This window comes from Scophthalmus maximus, chromosome 15, assembly GCF_022379125.1.
Source record: "Scophthalmus maximus strain ysfricsl-2021 chromosome 15, ASM2237912v1, whole genome shotgun sequence".
Taxonomy (NCBI): Eukaryota; Metazoa; Chordata; class Actinopteri; order Pleuronectiformes; family Scophthalmidae; genus Scophthalmus; species Scophthalmus maximus.
In genome coordinates this window covers 2392869-2413484 of record NC_061529.1, presented here as the reverse complement: position 1 = coordinate 2413484, position 20616 = coordinate 2392869, and the positions used below count along the sequence as shown (strand labels likewise).

The following is a 20616-nucleotide window of genomic DNA, read 5'->3' as shown; positions in this document are numbered from 1 at the left end:
TTTCATAGTCAAACCTCTTTCAGTACGATGATTTTCCAATTCTGACTGCACAAATTTTATCTATTATTACATTTATTCATCAACAGTTTTTTGTCTACATACTCCCCCCCCCCCAAATAACACATGGGTGTACTGAAATAATTCTAAAATCATAAATCACGCTGAAAACATATGTAAATAGAGCAGAATTTGTTTTCCACAGGTGAGCTGTGTTCTTTGTTTAATACACAAATATTATTAGTATTTTTAAAATTCAAGTTCTGTTATTTGTGTTTTCTTTTTCTTTTTAGTTATTGATAATAAAGTTTATGGTCGAACTGTAAAGCATCAAGTCTCCGTCATTTACATATATTTGTAATAAGGGTCTGTTAAAGTCTTAGTATTTTTTGTTTTCAATATATATCGGCCAATAGATCCGTGTCAGATTCTTTTTTCCTGTCTGATATCAGTATTGTGTGCAACACACACTTTCATTGTCTTTTTTTATCTTTACGTTGTGTGTTATTTTTATTTGTTGCATTTTTATTGTTTTCACACTTTGGCCCGTGAGAAAAAACACTGTTGTATACTTTGTATGAGGATGAATTTAATAAGCTGAACTTATTAAATAGGAATTATTCTACAATCAGCAATTGGCTTGATTTTGGTCTTGACCCAAAATAAACAAGGTCATGACGAGGTCATGCTCCGCCCCCTGTCTGCTTACAGCTAACTCATGTGTGACCCCCACAGCCTGCATGTGGCCGTAAACTGCTAAAGTGGCCTGGGCTAATAAAAAACTTCCCTCGTGCTCAAGTCGTGAGCAGTGAACGACCAGACAGAGGCATCGGGTCAGTTCCCTGAGGTGCTCCGGTAATCAGGTCAAATAAAGACAGACGTCGGTTGTTAGTTTGAGTCTCGTGCCATTTTTTTGTAAGAATATCCTCCTTTTTATGAAAAGTGTGACCTGAAATACTGACACAGAGTCAAGGAGAGAAGAAGAGGACTGTTGATGGACTGTTTAGATCCCTTGGAAACAAAGTGTCCGATAAACAAGTTTGTTTTGAGTCCAGGTCACGTTTTAGTCCAGACTGTGGTTCACTCCGTCATTCTCGGCTCTCTCAGTATGTACGGTGGATCTGTTGGTGTCTTAGGTGTCGGGCATCTCGTGAAATATGGCGTTATAGGTTAACTTCCCCTAGTACCACACTCTCAGACAACAGAGACTCACATTTTCCGTCGTCTCAGTGCATCATCACATTATCACAACTGATTCTCCCGTATTTCATCGACGCCACATCAGACAATCGCGCTCTAATCTTCCCTATACGACCGCCCTTACGACCTCTGATTGCGCTTTCGCCGTGCCAAGACGACAAGGTGGTCAATGTTCAGCGGCATGGACGGCTGATCAGGGTCACAGCTTGATTCGAGCTGGAAATACTATTATCACACGATTGTAACAGAGCTCATAACATGAGTACATGAAGGTTAAATGAAGCCCAGTCTTATGCAGGTGCAGTTAAATGAGGCACTGACCTTTTCCTCATGTCTGATAAGCCGGGCCTAAAGCCAAGAGCACAGTCTCAGTCTGTCCACCGAAGACAGACAAAACCCCCCTCGTGACCACTGCCATCTATTTATAAGCACAACTTGACCAACTCAAATACAAACATTAATTTAAATTTTTTTCCCGGTTCACCTCTAATGTCTCCAAAGCCCACCCACTGCTCGGCCACTGTGACACGCCTGGAAATCAAACAACGAAAAGTGCAAAGAGACGAATCACCTTCATATCTACACACTGGTGCTTACACAACAGGTAATACACACAGCGATAATAGAATATTTAATTGAGTTGGTCTGGAGCCGCATTCAGTTTGGCCAAAGAGCAGCCAGTGGAAAGACAGATTTTAACAATGACAAATTAATTATAGTAAGATCACTCCCCTTTAAAAAGGGTGGACATGGATGCAAATAATAAAGTGAAGTTTAGTATTTAAGGTAGTTAGGGTGGTGCTATGATTATTCTATTAATATATTAGTCATTGAGGTGAACAACATATGTATAAATCAACTATCATGGTAACTTTATATGATATTTCTCTACACTGAATATATAGAATATAAGACATTTCTGAATAATCTTTTAGGAAACTCTTAATATTTGTCTATAGTTTATATTTATTTTTTGGATACTTGTATAGTTTGGCAGTTCTTATACTTTTACATTTGTATTTCTTTTGTGACAGATACCTGCTGCTGCAGGAAGTACATCCATCCATCCATCCATCCATCCATCCATCCATCCATCCATCCATTGTAGGGTTATGATGCTGACGTGTCCAAGTGGTTATGAGGGTATGAACCCTCATTGCAGGACTGTGATGTTGACTTGCTGACTACAGGTCAGCATGACCTGTTTTGTAATGTCTTGGCCAGACTTCGGTCCGCATTACCAAATCTCAAGATAGACTTTTAGACCAATGGATGAAAAGGGTATGAAAGTGAGAACGAACTGAATGTGATTGGATTTGATCTATGACTTTTGTTGAGATCGAAGACTCCGTTGCAACTGCACCGCAGACCTCTTTGTCTACGACTTCCTGCATCCATCTACCACAACACCATCCATCCATCCATCTCTTAATAAATAACCGTAAAGTAATGGAATTGTTTTGGCTAATGTGGTGTATTAAATAACCGGCGTATTAAATGAAGGCGTCTGGAAAAAGAAAACATAAAAAGTCCACTGTTATATAAAACGATCATACGGGACAGTCCAGGGTCTGGAGCTGGTAAATACCTACATCTTGTAAAAAAAATATTTGTATGTGATTGACGTTCTTGTACATGTAACACGACTAACAATCATCTTCATTACCAATCAATCGATTCATTTCCTTGTGTGGTCAGAAAATAGTGTCAAAATTGGCAATCCCAACTTCTCACAGTCTATGACGTCGTCTTCAAGTCTTGTGTTTGTATACATATATATATATATATAAAAATATATGTATATATATTTATATATATATATGTATGAAAAAGCAAACATTCCCACACTGCTCTCTGCATTTCGCAACATCAACAACTCATGTGGCTTATTATTATTATTATTACTATTATTATTATTTCACAATATCCAAACAGACAAACATTAAGATAAACTGTGCTCCTGAAGGCAAAAACACACACAGAGAGGTCCCACTCCTCATCTTATTCACAACACCACTTCCGTGTGGAGGATGCTGAATGAAAAGAACCTGGGTGGGAACCGTGTTTGCCATGGCAACACGCATCCTGCAGTGGAGAGGAGGGGGGGAGGGGGGCGCTCCGGGGTTGTCCTCAGATAACCTGGATCCCAAATCGTGTTTTGCTCATCAGCAATAACGCGATGCCTCCTTGAAACGCTGAGTCTCACGATGGGATGATGACCTTAACGCCTCAGCATTGATTTGACACGAGGTGATTGTTGATTTGAAGCTTCGAATGACCAATGACAGGACTGTTTTTAGGCAACGTTACACCCCAGTTATCTGCTGCCTGCTACCATGTCACCTTCAGTCGTTCACCATCTTCCGGGAACCCCAATTATCCTCCGACCCTGACCCCCTGAGCAAACATGACCCCTCCACTGTACGCTGATGAGCTAAGTTAGCTTCATGTCGTCATAATAAACAGTCAAGCCACACACACATATAATATTTTTTTTAAATCACATTTACCTTTCCGGAATTCGTTCTTCAGAGACCGGGACGTTTTCATGAAAGGTGCCCGGGACCTCGTAAACAGGATTAACGCCATGCGTCAAGTCTCAGGTTACTGCCTCGATCGGTTTCTAAGCTAGCTAGCCAACTAGCTTAGCTAGTTTGGCTAAGATGTCGAAGCCGCTAACCGGAAGAAGAAAAATAAAACACGGAGAATCGAGAAATCCGTGTAGACTTTTTATGGGTTTTTTGTTAACACGCTACGACGCATATATATGTAAGTGTCCAGGGGGAAGTTTGGCTCCATGTCACGTCATGTCACGTCCTTCCCTGCTCCGCGGATGACAGATAGTTGGTGAGCCGGGGCCGGGCTCCCGAGTGACGTCAAACCGGCGTCGGTCGGTGCGATCCTGCCTGTGATGTGAGAGGAAGGGACACTTCCGGTGAGTTAAGAAAATAAAAGTAACCGAAAACCATACGAGTCATTCAAACACGCATGCAATGAAATGATGTTTGCTGCTGCCATCGAATTTGTATATATAGTTTAAATATAAGAAATATAAATGAGTTAGAAATGAAAAAAGATTTGTGAAAAAAATGCACAGATGAGATGTCTACAGCAAAATTAATACTAAAACACTAAAACAAGCATATGTAATGTATAGTTCGAGAGGAATCAGTCAATCAATACTTATTTAGTGGTCCATTGTTATTTAAACTACTTCCAAAGAGACTCATATCCGTCATGTCAAGTATGTTGTCAAGGATGTGGACTTTTATGCTGAAACGCAAGCGTTTACCGGAAGCAGGTTGTTATTCCGGTAGGTATGCGCCTCCTAGCTTCCTTTATTGGTACTGCAGGTTTTTGCTTGGATTTACAGTATGGGGCTGGTTCAACTAGGTGCTGCGGCAGCCACTGACCAACCACTGACCAGCCACTGACCGGCCACTGACCATCCACATCAGCACTGACCAGCCACTGACCAGCCGCTGACAATCCACGTCAGCACTGACCGGCCACTGACCAGCAACTGACCAGCCACAGCAGCACTCACCAGCCACTGACCAGCAACTGACCAGCCACTGACCAGCCACATCAGCACTCACCAGACACTGACCGGCCACTGTAGCACTGACCAACCGCTGACCAGCCACATCAGCCACTGCAGCACTGACCATAATTATTCATCACTGGCCACAATAACTGACTCTCACACACACATATATATACAGTATATACAGAAAAAAAATATATATATAGACATATAGACACATAGTAGACGGATATATGAAGATTTTTAAATGTGTGTATGAAAATATGAGGATATTTTTACTACGTCATATTTCAATTCATCAACGGTAATTATGATGTTGTACTTTAGGGGGAACTGTAACCGCGACATAAAGATTACATTTAATCGTTGGCTCACACAGTAGCTGCAGCCTGTTATTGTTGACACGAATTTGAAGAAAAAAACCCATTATAAAATATATAATAAAGCGTTGGAGAGGCACCGGGCCCAGGTTCCGCCACTTCCTACGGTTAGTGTGTGTTTTTTGAAAGGACCGGTTGGATCCTCTCGCTCCGCTCCCGACCAATCGGAAGTGAGTATTTTTCGCGCTGGTCGGCCGCAGAGTTTGAGTTTCCCGCAAGCCTCCGATGATTCGACCTGAATGAAAGGCTCCGTTCCACGGGATGACTCCGGACCGTTCCCCCCGTTAACCGCCGACCGGAGACTGAAGCAGGTAACTGCGGGGACAAGCTCCTTCACGTCGTCCGCTCCGGTGGGTCGAGCCGGCGCGAGCGATTCTGTTTGTTACACTTGTCCGGGGCCCGACCATCCATTTTAGCAACAGAGGACCTGCTAGCTAGCCAGCTAGCAAGCTAGCTAGCATGCTAGCTAACCGTGCTAACGTTAAGCCGTTAGCTTTCAATGGTTCGGGCTTGTTAGCTTTGGCTAGCACTGTTAGCCCTTTTTTGTTTTTTGTTGAAACGAGCTGTCATGGCGCCCTACAAAATGAGCATATTAAGTGAATCGATGGGGGAAACAGTTGGAACAAGCTACCGCGTTCGTGCAGCCACGCGCCCGGGTATTCATTCACACATTTGCATTAATCTGGGAGGATGGTTAGCTAGTAATTTGATTTAGCATTTGTTGGTGGCGGCTTTGTCTATTTGCTGGAGTGCGCGGTAATGGCTGACTGTGTAGCATCTGACAGAGACGCGGCTGTGCGCTAACGGGGGTGGACGCTTGTCCGCCTGTCCGCGGCCGCGGCCGGACTCATTACCATGCCCACATCGTGGCTTCCGCTCCAGGTCATAGCCGGAGCCCGTTGCGTGCCATGACAATGTAAAGGCGACCTGCAGGCAGAAGGTGGACATCTTTTTTTCTTTTTTCTTTTACGTTGCACAGCAGATCGCGTTCACAGTTGGGGAGTCATCGCGACTTTGTGTTGACAAAACACAAGTTTGTCACCGCCGTGTCAACACGTTGAGCTCGTCATCAACGGAAGCCGGGTGCGTGGGTAACTCCTGCAGACGCGAGTCCACGCGCAGCGGCGCTCGCACACGGACTTGTTGTCAGCTGCTTCCATTTCCGCGGCTTTTTTTTCTCGCCGGTGATGCGGCTCGGTCGCAGCCACCCACTCGTCGGGCTGCTCGCTGCATGCGGCGGATCTGTGCAGCTCTGGTCTGCAGCAGCTAGCTTGTCTCTCTCCCCCCCCCCCTTTTTTTCTTCCCCAGGAGAAAGGCAACTTGAAATTGTCGCCATAAGATGCCCCCCCCCCCCCCCCCCCCCCACACACACACACACACACACGCCAGTGTTTTTTGTTCTTATGCATGGATGTAATCAGGTGAGGGGTGTGAGTTGACCCACTGTAATATTCCTTTACTGTATTTTAAAAGAACAACGTCCCAAACCACGCCTCTGGAACGTAACGTGACAGGTGCAGCTCTCTCTCATTCTCCTCCAGTGTCTCCAGTGTTTCGTGCTCCACTGGAGCAAGTGAGTGCCATTTTGTCAAAATGTGCAACCCCATCCCGTCCCCAAAAATTGCCCGCCTGATATTAATGTTGTGTGACTGAACCCGTGGAATGATAAGTGTCTTGTTTGTTCCCTGCCGTGCAGCCCAGCGAGCCTGGAGAGGGGGGGGGGGGGGGTTCGAGGTGGCATGGACACTAAAGGTAGCTCTCTGCCTTCCATGCCCGAGCCAGCCAACCCTGTCAGCATGAAGCAGCCGCCAGAGTCCCTCAGCGTGCGGAAAGGTCGGGGGGACATGAGCAGCGACCCTGCCCTGCTCATGGACAAAGCTGCCGCCCAGCTGGCCGCCACACTACAAGACGGCGTCCTCCAGAAGATGGCCGGCCACGGCCACAACAACAACAACCACCACGAGAGGCTCAAAGACCTCACCTCCCGCGTGCTGAACGGCGACCAGGACGCGCTGCCCAAGCTCTGCGCTCCAGAACCGCCGATGCTCAAGGGCGCAGAGGCCCCCGCCACCAACGGCACCCACCAGCACAACTGCACTCCTCACACGGAGCCCGAACTGAAGGCGACGATACCCCAGGTGGTCAGGCAGCAGCCGCTGTTTGAGCCGTGCGGCGCCAATGGGACCAGTCTGGCCACGGCCACTGAAGGTACTATATCTGGACCCGAGCAGAGGCAGGAGGCGAAGAAGCGGAGAGGGAGGCCCCACAAGCCAAAACCCCAACCGAACCTCGGTTCCCCCTTCGTCGCTCTGGAGCAAGTTGACTTCACAGACGTCGCAGATGGAGCCGGAGCAGCGGACGAGGTTTTTGCTTTTTTTACATCTTACTTTAAGAAAAAAAGCTACAACTTGTGTTTGCCTATGGTAATACTCTACAATTTGCCTTCTGCTAATGCTGCTTTAAAACACAGTAAGGTGCTAGTACCTTACTGTGTTTTATGCTGATAGGTGATATAAAAGGACCACACACATTAATGAGGAGGCCAAACAGTACCAGACCTCCTATGATCACCTGAATTCACGGGGGAAGGGGGGGGGGGGTTGTCTTTGATCTAGTCACATTCAAATGTTTGTGCATATACTTGAATATATATATAAGATTAGAGCCCGACCAATATGGGTTTTGGTAGTTCAAGATTTCCGATATGATACATCTGCCGATAATCTGTCAATGATTCCTAAAATGTAGTTATCAAACCCTTATGACAAAGCAATGTGATTGAGGCTTGATATTTTAGTTTGACCATAAACTATATCGTAAATAACCGTAAATAAAAAGGAAACATAAATACAACCAAATATATAGAAATTGAGTTAAGAAAATAAACACGATTTATTTATTTTATGTGATGGGGGGAAAAATGTATGGACTTTTTTTTCAGCATTGTTTATTCTGTAGAGTAAATGATTTTCATATTGGCAAATATAAGCGCTGATACTGATGTGTCTGTGAAAGGCTCATGTTGGTCGGTCTGGCTATATTTACAGTATGTATTAAACATGTTTTAAGTTTTCCACCAATATATTTACACGAAAAACAAAAACTCAGTGACGTGTATGTGGAAAATGTTATTTATTTTAAGAAAGGTAAAGGTGACAGAAAATCGTTTAGTTTATATTCTCATCTATTCGATAAACTTGTTCTTCTTTCTCTTTTCCAGCTTGATCTCATCCCCGAGTTAACGGAGGAGGCGGCGACGGAAGCGTCTCCTTTCCTGATCCGCTTCTCCGTCGGCGACTTGGTTTGGACGAAGGTGTCGGGATACCCCTGGTGGCCCTGCATGGTGACCACAGACCCGGAGTTCAGCAATCACTTCAAACAGAAACAGAAAGGTACTTACAGTTGTTATATCTGTGCTAGTATATATGGGACCGATTTCCACATTTAAGTATTAATTTAATATTAATAATAGTAATATTAATTTAGTTTGGTTTCTGTGGCAGCCACCAGCAGGTCAGGCCTCCTTTACCACGTGCAGTATTTCGGCGACGCCCCGGAGAGAGGCTACATCTTTGAGAAGAACATGGTGTCCTTCACGGGGGAGGATCAATACAAGGAGCTAAGCCAGGGCAACAAACAGGCCGCTGCAGTCGCCTGCGTCATCCACAAGAAGGTAAATCAGCTTCTTTTGCTCCTTTTTTATTGGCTCTGTCAGAGATGTGGTGGGTCGTTTAGAAAGATTCAGCTCGGAAACCTTGCAACATTAAAACATTGCACTTCCTGTAAATGTTTTACACAAGATCGCTCTCTTTATTTAATTTCTTTTGGAGAATACATTTTCTAATACAAAAAACTGATTATATTTTGCAACTTATTTTTATTTAACATTTCTTTCTCCCTCTTTTCACCAACAAACAAGAAAGGAATAATATTAACAACATAAAATTGTGCGTGTAGTCTTCTCTTACACGGCTGCCACATGCTGCCTATCAATTATGCAATCTTGTTTTAAAATATTTCCCACCCTATAAGAATAAGTATGTCAACAGCATCTTCTTGTTGTCAAAATGAATTTCCTGTTTCAACACAGAGACTAAACATCACTAACTGTTATTGTGTCTTTCTTTGTAACTTGTTCCTCGCCGTGCAGGCGGCTCCGTCTGTTCCCCGGAAGCTCCAGGCCCAGTGGAACATGGGCGTCATCCAGGCCAAGGAGGCCCTCGGCATGGCGCTGGACGAGCGCATGGTGAACTTCACGTTTCTGTACGACGACGACGGGCCTCATCTGAACCCCCTCATCATGGAGAAGCTGAAGCCAGAACAGAGCGACGAGACGAACCCGGCAATGGAGTCGCGGCTCAGCCCGGATCCCCCCTCCCTGATGGTAGGGGGTTATAAGATGGTGACCACACGATCACACTTAAAACATCCTGAGTAGCTATTTAACTTTGCACAGCGTCAATAAATCTATCTGGTTTGTTTTTCTTTTCGCAGGATCCCGTCACTCCTGAACCAGCTAATCAGGCCGAGTCGCTCGTACCTCAGAAGAAACGGAGAAAGCCCAACAACCAGACTCCATCTCCCACCAAGACGGTGAGGAGGAGGAAACCCCCCGCTGACCCCGTGAAGAAACGGAAATCAAAGCTGGCCGCTTCACCGGAGGGCGTTTCCGAACTGGTTTCACTTCCAGTCTCAGTTCCAGGTTGGTTGAGAGTTGAAACACGGGCAGCGGATCAACGCTAGCCACCAGTCAGTGCTTGGGTAAATCTGTCTGTGGCTGGTTTGTGTGTGGGGTTGTTTTTTTTTACAGCCATATGTGGCCAGTAAAAAAGGGAAGTGGGAGGATTATTGTGGAGTTTATCCTTTAATGTGGCTTGAGTTTTTAAAGAATTTCCATTCCTGATTGTAGAAAGAGTTTGTGAGACAAAAAGCCACGTAAGCTGTTTGTCCCTGATAACCCCGAAGCTTTGGAAAACACAGATATTTCCTTTGCTATTTATAAAACATAGTGAACATTTAAAATAGGAGCTGATAACGGAACTTAACAATCATAAGGCCCCTTCAGATCCTCATCTGTACTTACATGAGAGATAAGAGTGTTGATTCTTCCCGTATGTTAAAAGACTTAAATTTGAAAAGAGACTTTTGCTCTTCTAGATGACAAAGTGAAGAAAAGGCGGAAGAGGGAGACTCCCGCCGAGCAAAGGACAGATTCTTCAGGTGAGTCCCTTTTTTTTAATGCTGTTTTTCTAAAACACAGAAAAGAAGAGATTGTTTCATGTAAGTGAACCGAAGCTCAGGAGACTGAGCAGCTTCCTCCTGAAGCTAAACTGAGCGTGAAAGTTGATTTTGGCACGTTTCCTTTGGCTCAGTTAGAGACTTGGCATATGTGAGTGGGGGAAATAGTTTTTAAATTAACCCTGAGGGCGAAGATATTGTCAAAATAAAATGTGTCTGATTCTAAGCCAAATTTACATTATTATTATTTGAATTTCTTCCTCCAGTGAAGAGAGAAAGAAAGAAGCCGATTAAACGGCAGCGAGCGGACGCAGCGGCAGACAAGGAGCCGCAGCCAAAGAAGAGACGCAGAGTCAGTAAAGACGCTGAGAAACCGGTGAGTTTCCCCCTGGTGTGATGTCACGTCTGATACACAACCTGCTCTGGTTGTTGAATAGTAATAGTCTTTAGTTGCTTTTACAATAAGTATCTGACAAATCTTTTCTTAATAATGAACATCAATCACACGTTTGTACCCAAAATGGACATTGAGCACTTTTGGAATTAGCCCTTGATTTCTGTGTTTTTCACATCCACACTGTTTTTATTGTTTTATTAAGTGCATTGAGACCATGTCTAAATACATTTTTTGATTGATTGAGTGAGATATTCCCCTCCTCAGGCGTCGACTCCCGAGGGAACGGATGTGAAGAAGCGAAGACGGTTGAAGAAAACCGACACGGACGTGAAAGAAACCAAGAGACGACAGAAAAAGTCAAAACCGCCTGTGTCTGGTAAACGACCATGTTACGCTTCTCTTTTTTAACTCGCACCTCTTGTGTTTTTTTATTGTTGTTCTGTGGCCGCCTCCCCACCGCCATCTCGGCTGCCTTGGTTAATTATAGATCAAATGTTCAAATTATTTTTGACTGTACGCAGACGATCCAGACGCTGAGAAACCAAAGCGCAGGAGGAGAAGGAAACAGGATGGAGAGAACCAGGCCACGCCGGCCAAGGCGAAGAAGAGGAGGTCGTCCCCGTGTCCTGACCCGGAGGTGAGAGGGATTAAATATCGAATCAACTTCCAATAACACAAGCTAATTATTTAAATTAGCATGATTCAATTTAATAGAAACTGGTTTGCTTTAAAATGCATCGTCCATTATCCACTTGATGGGAAAACTCTTAAAAGTAACAAAGCCACTATTGTCTTATCATTCATCACACTTTTTTTTTTTTTTGCTTGTAGGGCTCCGGGAGCGAAGGACGTCCCGATTCTCCGAGCGACAGCTTAGACGGCACTAAGAAAGGCGAACGGAAGAAAGAGTTTGTCTGCCAGGTATATTTAAAAACAGATGTATACATACGTAACATTGTTACGTATGTATACATCTGTGCGGGGCGCATGATATACTAAAGGGAAGCTCTTATTGTGAAGGGGCCAGAATGTGTAGTGTTCTTGTTGTGTGGTGCCGATGGCTGTTGATTTTGTCTTTTTTGTCGTGCAACAGGTTTTAACTTTTATTTCTTATGGATTTAAACAAGAAACTCTTGATTCATTTGTTTTGAAAATGGCACAAACACGCCTCCGTCATTTCAATAATTTATTTCTACAATTTAAACGTGTGTGGTTCTTCACACCTTTTTCCTTGTCGGTGCTCCAGTTCTCCTGGTTTCCATGTTTTGATCTTGTCTGTGTGATTCTACAGACGTGTGAGCAGGCTGGTGAGGACCTGGTTCCCTGTGAAGGTCAATGCTGTGGCATGTTTCACCTCCACTGTCTAGGTCTGTCGCTCAAACCCGACGACAAGCTGCTTTGTCAACAGTGCAGCTCAGGTGAGAAGTTCAGGAAACGGCCACCGGGCCGTTACTTTGATGTTGTACGTGACGTTTTGCTGCAGTTCATTCAGTTCCTGAAGTACCGTTAATAGCAATGGAAGAGTTAGAGGAGGTACTCGCTTGTATTGTGATACAAGCAAGATACGAAGGAGTCATGTCAGTACACGTTTGTAACCATTTCCTCTCTCCTCAGGAGTTCACTCGTGTTTCACCTGTAAGCAGTCGGAAGGGAAGGTGCGTCGCTGCCACGTCCCGCACTGCGGCAAGTTCTACCACGAGGAGTGCGTCGGCCTCAACCCCCTCACCCTGTTCGACAACAAGGGCTTCCGCTGCCCACTGCACACCTGCCTGAGCTGCCACTACGGCTGCCGCACCAAGCACAAGTCCAACAAGGGTGAGGCAGTGAAGCGTGGTCACAGGTGATCGCTTACCGTTTAGATTCCTTTTCATTTTGCGATTTGATTGTAATCCGCTCTCTCTCGCTCGCTCTCCCCCGTCGCAGGGAGGTTGATGCGTTGCCTGCGCTGCCCGGTGGCGTACCACATCGGCGACCCGTGTGTGGCCGCAGGCAGCGAGATGATCACCAACACGGCCATCGTCTGCACCAACCACTTCAGCGCCAAGAAGGGCTACAGCCACCACAGTCACGTCAACGTCAGCTGGTGCTTCGTCTGCTCCAAAGGTTTGTCTCGTTCTCCTTTCTCGTCTAAAACTTGTGACTACACATCTAAAACGTTCCTCACTGATCCATAATGTTGTTCCATCTGTCCTCGTGTTTGCAGGAGGGCAGCTGCTCTGCTGCGAGTCGTGTCCCGCTGCTTTTCACCCCGACTGCCTGAACATCACGATGCCCGACGGGAGCTGGTTCTGCAACGACTGCAGAGCCGGAAAGAAACCCAAGTATAGGGACATCATCTGGGTCAAACTGGGAACATACAGGTGATAGAAACTGTCAAAACTATTCTTTGTTTGAGTACCCTACCTTCTCGTTTGGACCCTGAATGCACGGCTGTGCTTCCTCCCGCTCAGATGGTGGCCGGCGGAGATCTACCACCCGCGGAACATTCCCACCAACATCCAGCACCTTCGCCACGAGATCGGAGAGTTCCCCGTCTTCTTCTTCGGCTCCAAGGATTACTTCTGGACCCACCAGGGCCGGGTGTTTCCCTACATGGAGGGAGACCGGGGCAGCAAGCACCAGAGGACGGGCATCGGAAAAGTTTTCAAGAATGGTAAATGCTCCTTAAAACCAGTTCATCAGCAGGGTCCGTTCGGATTGGAAATGTTGTCAGTTACTGAATACAAGTTACATGGCATTTTTTGTAATCAGAGACAAAAATCTTATCTAAATCCTTTTGGATTACTTCAAAATCAATCAGTGAAATAAATATTGCACCTTTTACTCAAAAATGGACGCTACCACAAAAGTTTGAGTTCCACTAATTTACTTTTGAAATCTTTTGAAATATCGTAAAAACATTTTTCAATGCAAATAAAATGCGTTTAGCATTTTCAGCATTTACAAAACAAACAAAAAAAGCATTTCTTGTAACTCTTGACTTGTTATAAGACTTGTGCGAGAGGAGCGCTCACTTAAAAATCTGTCTTCCATTTTAAATGTAAATAAAAAGGTATGAACACACTAATGTACACAGTAATATATTATTGTTATACTGTAGAACATTCAGCATTATCAAAAATGCCATATTTTGAAGACAACCAAAATGTAATCACATAATCCTTGACAATGTAACTAACTATGCTTTCTTTTAATATAACCTTGTCTGATTGTAGTTACTTTGCGTAATCCCATTACATGTAATCTGTTACTACCAATTCATTAGTTCATTAGTCATTCAAAGTAAAGACTACTCAACTCTTCTTGTTGTCTCTTTTTCAATGTTTACGTATATACCATTGAAATTTTGAGATGGGGAAAAGTTTTTTAGTATCATATAAAGTTCACTGAACTAGACACTTATAAAAAATATATTTTCTACCATATCAGAAATGTAGTTGGTAAAGGTGAAACTGTAAACTGTTGCTAATTTACATATTTTCACGTTTTTGCTCTGTAGAAAACTTTAAAATAACAAAAAATGGTTCGCTCCTAAACCTGCTGTTCATATCACGTGACTATTATTTTGTAGCATCATCTTCTAAACCTGAACGTTCAGATGAAATGAACGGAGTCTTTACACTGTTTTGTCCCCTCAGCTCTGTTGGAGGCTGAAGCTCGATTCAAGGAGATAAAGATCAAGCGAGAGGCGAAGGAAGCTCAAGAGAACAGCAGGAAACCGCCGCCGTACAAGTTCATCAAGGTGCTAAAACTCATCGTGTGAATATAATGTTACTTTTATCTTTCCTGCTCCGATATTCATGTTGTTTATCTTTTCTTTTTTTCTTTTCTTCAGGTCAACAAACCCGTGGGCAGAGTTCAGGTCTACGCCGCCGACATCTCCGAGATCCCCAAGTGCAACTGCAAGCCGACGGACGAGCGGCCGTGTGGCTTCGAGTCCGAGTGTCTGAACCGCATGCTGCAGTACGAGTGCCACCCGCAGGTGTGTCCCAACGGCGAGCGCTGCTGCAACCAGGACTTCACCAAGCGTCTGTACCCGGAGACCAAGATCATAAAGACGCCCGGCAAAGGCTGGGGCCTGGTCGCCCTGCGCGACATCAAGAAGGTCCGTGCATAGCAATGTTCTGAAAACACGAAGCCTGAGCATGTTTATGTTTTTGTCCCGAGAAGACGCACGGCTTCGTTACACACATCAACAAGTGGTCAGGGCATGTTGTTGTCTCTGGTCCAGAGACCAGAGACAACAAACAGAATGTCTGTCTCCATGGAAACGCTCTGTCTCAGTAAATTTAGGACAAAGAGCCACCAGACTAAACATTTTAATAGTTGAGATGGATATTTCCTTATCAAACCCAAGCAGAGTATTTATTAATTTTTTTGGCAAATCCATATTTTAGTCAATTGAAATAAGAACCTGGGCCGATAAATGACGAGATATCAAAGCTCAAGAAATGTTTAAAAATATGTATTTTCAAAATGTTTATTGCGGTTGTAGAGTTTCTCCACTGGTGATTGTGAAAAGTTTAGAGCCGCAACTAACGATTATTTTCATAATGGGTTAAGCTGTTGATTATTTTCTCGATTAATCGATTAGTTGTTTGGTCCATAAAATGTTGATCCTGTTTCCCTAAACCATGTTTTGTTTTGTCCACACACCAAAGATATTTTCAGTTCACTGTCACAGAGGAGCAAAGAAACCAAAAAATATTAATATTTAAGAAGCTGAAATCAGAGAATTTAGACTGTTTTTATGGGTCGCCGTCGGTCTCTGGTCTGATGTGTCGCCTTTGCTCTCCAACAGGGCGAGTTTGTGAACGAATACATCGGCGAGCTGATCGACGAGGAGGAGTGCAGGGCGAGGATCAAGTACGCCCAAGAGAACAACATCACCGACTTCTACATGCTCACCATCGACAAGGTCGGTGCCGAGCGTCGTCCAGGCAGATTAACCCCTCGTGCTCCTCAGTGTGTCAGGTCGCTGTTTCCTCTGCAGCAGAACCATTTCCACTGGGAGCTACAGCAACACGACGGTATTGCATTGGGAATGTTGCACAACAGTCGACTGTAACATTACAGTAGTCAGTACTACAAACACCGGCGGCCGGTGGAATCCTCACAGATGTTTTTACTGCTAATGTAATGTACAAGTGACGAGTAAACTGTCAAACCCCTCTCGTGCCTTCGTTGTTATTCAGGACCGGATCATTGACGCGGGTCCGAAGGGAAACTACTCCCGCTTCATGAACCACAGCTGTCAGCCCAACTGCGAGACGCAGAAGTGGACGGTGAACGGCGACACGCGGGTCGGCCTGTTCGCCGTCTGCGACATCCCGGCGGGTGAGACGAGTGACAGGGAAGACTCACCTGCTCGTGCTTCTGTTCATTTCCTTTCTTATTCATTATCGCCTTTTGGTTTTGTTCTTAGGCACCGAGTTGACCTTCAACTACAACCTGGACTGCCTCGGCAACGAGAAGCTGGTCTGTCGCTGCGGCGCTCCGAACTGCAGCGGCTTCCTCGGCGATCGTCCCAAGGTACGAATTCACGCACGTGATGATCAAATTCTGGGTCTTGGTGTTTGGACAATATTCTTATTTCTTCGATAAAGGGTCTCTTTTCGATCAAAGGACATTTTTTCTGGGTCTAACATTGTATCTGCTGATCTTATAAAACATTGAATTTGACTCAGGAGTGGTTTTTTCTCTCCTCGTTCCGCAGAACTCAAACGGCCCGGCGGCCGAGCCCAAAGGGAAGCGGCTGAAGAGGAAGTACAAGAAGAGGAAAACGGAGGGAAAGAAGAAGTCGGAGGACGAGTGTTTCCGCTGCGGAGACGGAGGTCAGCTGGTGCTCTGCGGCAAGAAGACCTGCACCAAAGCTTATCACCTGTCCTGCCTCAACCTCACCAAGAGGCCGTTCGGTACGAAACACACACGTGAAACATTCTTTAGCTTTTTAGATTTAACGGAATTTAAGATTTTAGTTATTAGAGCAGCCTCCTGCCCAATGATTAGAATATCTTCTATCATCTTATATAAATTCTTCACTTTTTAATTCTGGTTTCCAACTGTTTGTTTCTTTGTTCAGGGTTAAGTCGCTTTCACTTTTCTGTCGCAGACACATTTTTAATGGAGCTGCAACATTAGTCGATAAATCTTATTGACGATTGACAGAAAATCAATCTGTAACTAATTTTATTATAAATTAATAACTCCCAGAAATAAATCTGGGTCCGGCTGCTCATATGTGAAGTTCTGCTGCTTTACTTTGTGACAGTAAATTGATTCTTGGGCCTTTTTAAAAAATATTTTACAGACCAAAATGATTTTAATCAGTATCGGTTATTAGTTGTTTGGTTCATAAAATGGGGACTAATGTCAAATCGTGTTTCCCCCAAAACCTCCAAGATGATGTTTTGTTTTGTCCACACACCAAAGATATTCAGTTAACTGTCACAGAGGAGCAAAGAAACCAGAAAATATTCACATTTAAGAAGCTGAAATCAGAGAATTTTGACTGTTTTCCCCACAAAAACTACTTGAACCGATTAATCGATAATCAAAATAGTTGGTGATTAGTTTAGTAGTCGATAACTAATCGATTAACTTGTTCCTAACGTGACGTGTCCGCCCTCCGCAGGCCGGTGGGACTGCCCCTGGCACCACTGTGACGTCTGCGGGAAGAACTCGGAGGCTTTCTGCCAACTCTGCCCCAACTCCTTCTGCAAGGCCCACCAGGAGGGGGCGCTGCGCCCGTGGCCCCCCACGGGACAGCTGTGCTGCCTGGAGCACGACGAGCTGGAGGCGACGGACAGCCAGGAACCGCCCGTCGACTTGGAGACGATGGCGGCGGCGGCGGCGGCGACTGCTGCCGCCAGCGTCAGTCGTCCCACTAAAGGCTCCAGGAAGGCCGAAGGAGCCGAGGCCAAAACCAAGGGCTCCAAGAGGAAAGCAGCCGAGGCCTGAGGCCTCAAAGACCAAACTGAGACTCTGACACCTGCTTCTCCGCCGTTACAAACAAATATAAAAACCACGTAGAGAAATACCTTCAAGATCACACACACAAAAACCAAGGCACTGTAACTCTCCGTCGTCAGGGAAAGGCCGCTTATGTGTCACGTGCTCGGCGACGACGACGACGACAACGACCTCCAGTTCGCCGCGCAAACTGTTCTCTCTCTCTCTCTTCTTCTTTTTAACCCGTCTGCACTGAGCGAGCAGGGTCAGGAAACACGGGACGGTGGATTCTAACTCTCGTTCTTCCACCAACCAAAAAACGTTATTTTTTTTATTTTCATCTTGTCGTCTTTTGTTTTCACTTTTAAACCAACGAAAGCAACCTGAACCAGCGGGAGGCGCCGCTGAGCAGCAGCAGCGCCGCCGCCGCCCTCAACACGGACGATCTTGAACAGCAGAGTTTTTATAGTTGTGTTTATCAAAGACCAAAATTATGATTACTGGAATAGTTTAGAGACGTCAAGCAGGCTGCCAAATGGATTGTTTTATTTTTTATATATATATATAAATATAGTATATATATATATATATATATATATATATATATATATATATATGTGTCAGATGTAATATCAAACGCCAAGACACTACGGAAACGGCCTCAGACGACGTCCCTGCTTCTCGTTTTCGTAGGTGACGTGTAACTGTAGACGTGCGTTTCTTTTGTTTTAGCTCAGTTTCACTTTTTTTTCCTTCAAGATATGATTATTTTTTTGTGTCAAGATGCTGAACATGGTGCTAGAGTCCGTTGACCTGCCTGCATGTCCAGAGAACGAGGGCTCAGAGGTCGTAGTGGGGAAGAAACACCGAGTGCCGAAAACACTACTGCGACGTTTTCAAGGTTCTCGACGAGCGAATCTGATCAATGAAGGAGCGACGGCGATTCTCTTGAACCGTGTCTTTATTTCCTCTTTATTTCCTAAGCCGAGTGTTGGTGCTGACGTCAAGGTGCTGTTTGTTTTTCCACTGAAGTATCTGAAGAACCACGGTACAAAGATTCTCATGTTTGTCGTCGTCATGATGATGTGAAGGTCACCGGACGCTTCGTCGAGTCGCTCTACAGACGACAGACTTGAACGTGTTCTCTTAATTCCTCAGGAGGTTTTCTTTTTTAAGTCTGTAACCTGCTTCCCGCTCGCCGTGAGTCAACGGCGCTCAGGCGAACGAAAAACCCGCTTAATGTCTCATCGCGTTTGCTTTTTTTTGTCTACCAGGAGGTTGAAAGACAAGTGGCACTTAACTCGTCCCCCCCCCTTGTTGCCACGGGCAGGTCAAAGTTCACGTTGCGTCCGAGCCGCAGTTCACTCGGCGCGTCGTGAAACATAAAAACAGTTCCCGCTAACGTCCGACGAGTCGTGATGACAACAACCGGGCGGGATCTCGTGTTTTTCGCGAAAAGCCTTCGACCCGACGCGTTTCGTACGTCCGAGATTTATTGGACGTTTTAGCCGAAGAAAATGACGACAAACAACGATAAGACGGAACAAAATAATCAAGCGGCCACTTTGTCATATTTTCAGATCCGTCTCGTCCGGACGCGAGCTCGTGTCCTCGTCGTTCCGCAGCTGTAAAGTGAGAATCTCTGGTGTTTTGGGAAAAACAAGCACTTTTTTGGGGGATTGTTTGCTTCTTTATTTCACGTCATGGAACGAGTCCAGGAAACGGCTCCGTTTTCTTTTCCTTTTTTTTCCCCTCGTGGGACTAAAAACTTTTTGACGTTAATACATCGCCGGTGATTTTTTTTTTTTTAACTATTTGAGCAGCTGAAAAGACACATCTGAGTTTTGGCGACGCCCCTTTTCCCCCGTCGACGGTGAGACCTGTTCGATCATCGCTAACGGAAACGCGTAAGAGTTAGATTTAAAGAAACTGGCTCCTTGTTTAATTTGACTTTTTCCTTTTGAATTTCACACGTCCAATATAAATATATATATTCTTTTCCCATCTTCCTCAGTCACCGTCTCGGCAAGAACAATTCTTCGTGCGGGATATTTCACAACTTCAGTGTTGAACATAACATTCTCCTCATTTTACAGATTTAGTCCAGATCCGTTACAGCGACGTGAAGATGAGCGTAGTTTTAAAATGGACCCGTACCGTCAACGTCAGGTCACTGAATCTGTCATATTTATACATTATGAACCGCTATTATCGCCAGTCTCTCTCTCTCTCTCTCCATTGGTCGGTTATGAGATTGTTTCCCAGCAACACTGAGGCGACAGACATTTCTTATGTCTTTAATTTCAGATTTGACATTGGCAAAAAAATATAAAAATAACATTGATTCATTTAACTTTTTTTTTCCCTTTCTGGTTATATTTACATGTCTTAAAAAATCTGGATTAAACTTGTAAAGACACAACAATAGGCTTTTTTGTTATTTTTTTTAACTGCACCTTTTTGTTTTTAAAGCTTTTTCATTTTTTTCTCTCCCCGGACGTGAACGGGACGTGCCGCAGGTTATGAGTGTATATATATATGTATAATATAAATATATATATATATATATACCTCCCGCGATCTTCCTCCTAACCTTGATTTGTGTTGAATGTAGTCCAGCCAGTTCTTGTTATTATTATTATTTTTGGTAAGCACTGTAATTCCCTGTAGAGCTGAAGTGTAACGTGTGCGTAGGGGTTCTTCATTCTGTAACTACTGTCATAGTAAAAACCAGAGACTAATATGTACATAATGTATAAGTGGTAATAGTGATGCATCTATTGTAAATATCATACAATTTCTCTGACCTTGTATGTTTTTGTTTTTTTCCTTGATGCAGTGCTGAAAACACTTTTGTGCAGATCTGACTGTTTGTTGAATCGTGCAATAAAAAGTGGTGGAACCTG

The 20616-nt window shown here is 44.5% G+C and overlaps 2 protein-coding genes across 5 annotated transcripts in view; one reads left to right on the top strand and one right to left on the bottom strand.

The window, feature by feature from the left end:
- The window catches only part of letm1 (leucine zipper-EF-hand containing transmembrane protein 1), a 24721-nt gene extending 18304 nt beyond the window's left edge, over nt 1-6417 (bottom strand). For 2 of the 4 annotated variants that reach the window (XM_047337610.1, XM_047337611.1), the window contains exons 1-2: nt 4490-4803; nt 3708-4103 (exon numbers count right to left, since the gene is read on the bottom strand). In XM_047337610.1, coding sequence (XP_047193566.1) covers nt 3708-3786 — 79 coding nt within the window. In that variant the 5' untranslated portion in view covers nt 3787-4103; nt 4490-4803. Of the gene's footprint in view, nt 1-3707; nt 4104-4489; nt 4806-5978 lie in introns of those variants that run through there. The other 2 variants (XM_047337609.1, XM_035610084.2) reach the window with 2 other exon arrangements.
- Nucleotides 4892-20616, top strand: nsd2 (nuclear receptor binding SET domain protein 2). The gene is made up of 23 exons (XM_047337607.1): nt 4892-5435; nt 6821-7487; nt 8345-8516; nt 8628-8797; nt 9275-9526; nt 9619-9826; nt 10282-10344; nt 10629-10738; nt 11024-11135; nt 11281-11396; nt 11591-11680; nt 12051-12177; nt 12374-12574; nt 12683-12862; nt 12963-13119; nt 13210-13412; nt 14398-14501; nt 14595-14864; nt 15561-15677; nt 15955-16096; nt 16185-16291; nt 16476-16674; nt 17394-20616. Exons 2-23 carry the CDS (start codon nt 6864-6866, stop codon nt 17717-17719), a joined length of 4050 nt encoding a protein of 1349 aa, XP_047193563.1. The 5' UTR covers nt 4892-5435; nt 6821-6863; the 3' UTR covers nt 17720-20616.

Excerpts from the sequence above, each read along its gene's own strand:
- nsd2 (XM_047337607.1), top strand. The coding sequence starts at position 6,864 with ATGGACACTAAAGGTAGCTCTCTGCCTTCCATGCCCGAGCCAGCCAAC. Across the intron at positions 9,827-10,281 it reads ACTTCCAGTCTCAGTTCCAG|ATGACAAAGTGAAGAAAAGG; the intron begins GTTGGTTGAGAG and ends TTGCTCTTCTAG. Across the intron at positions 13,413-14,397 it reads CGGAAAAGTTTTCAAGAATG|CTCTGTTGGAGGCTGAAGCT; the intron begins GTAAATGCTCCT and ends TTGTCCCCTCAG.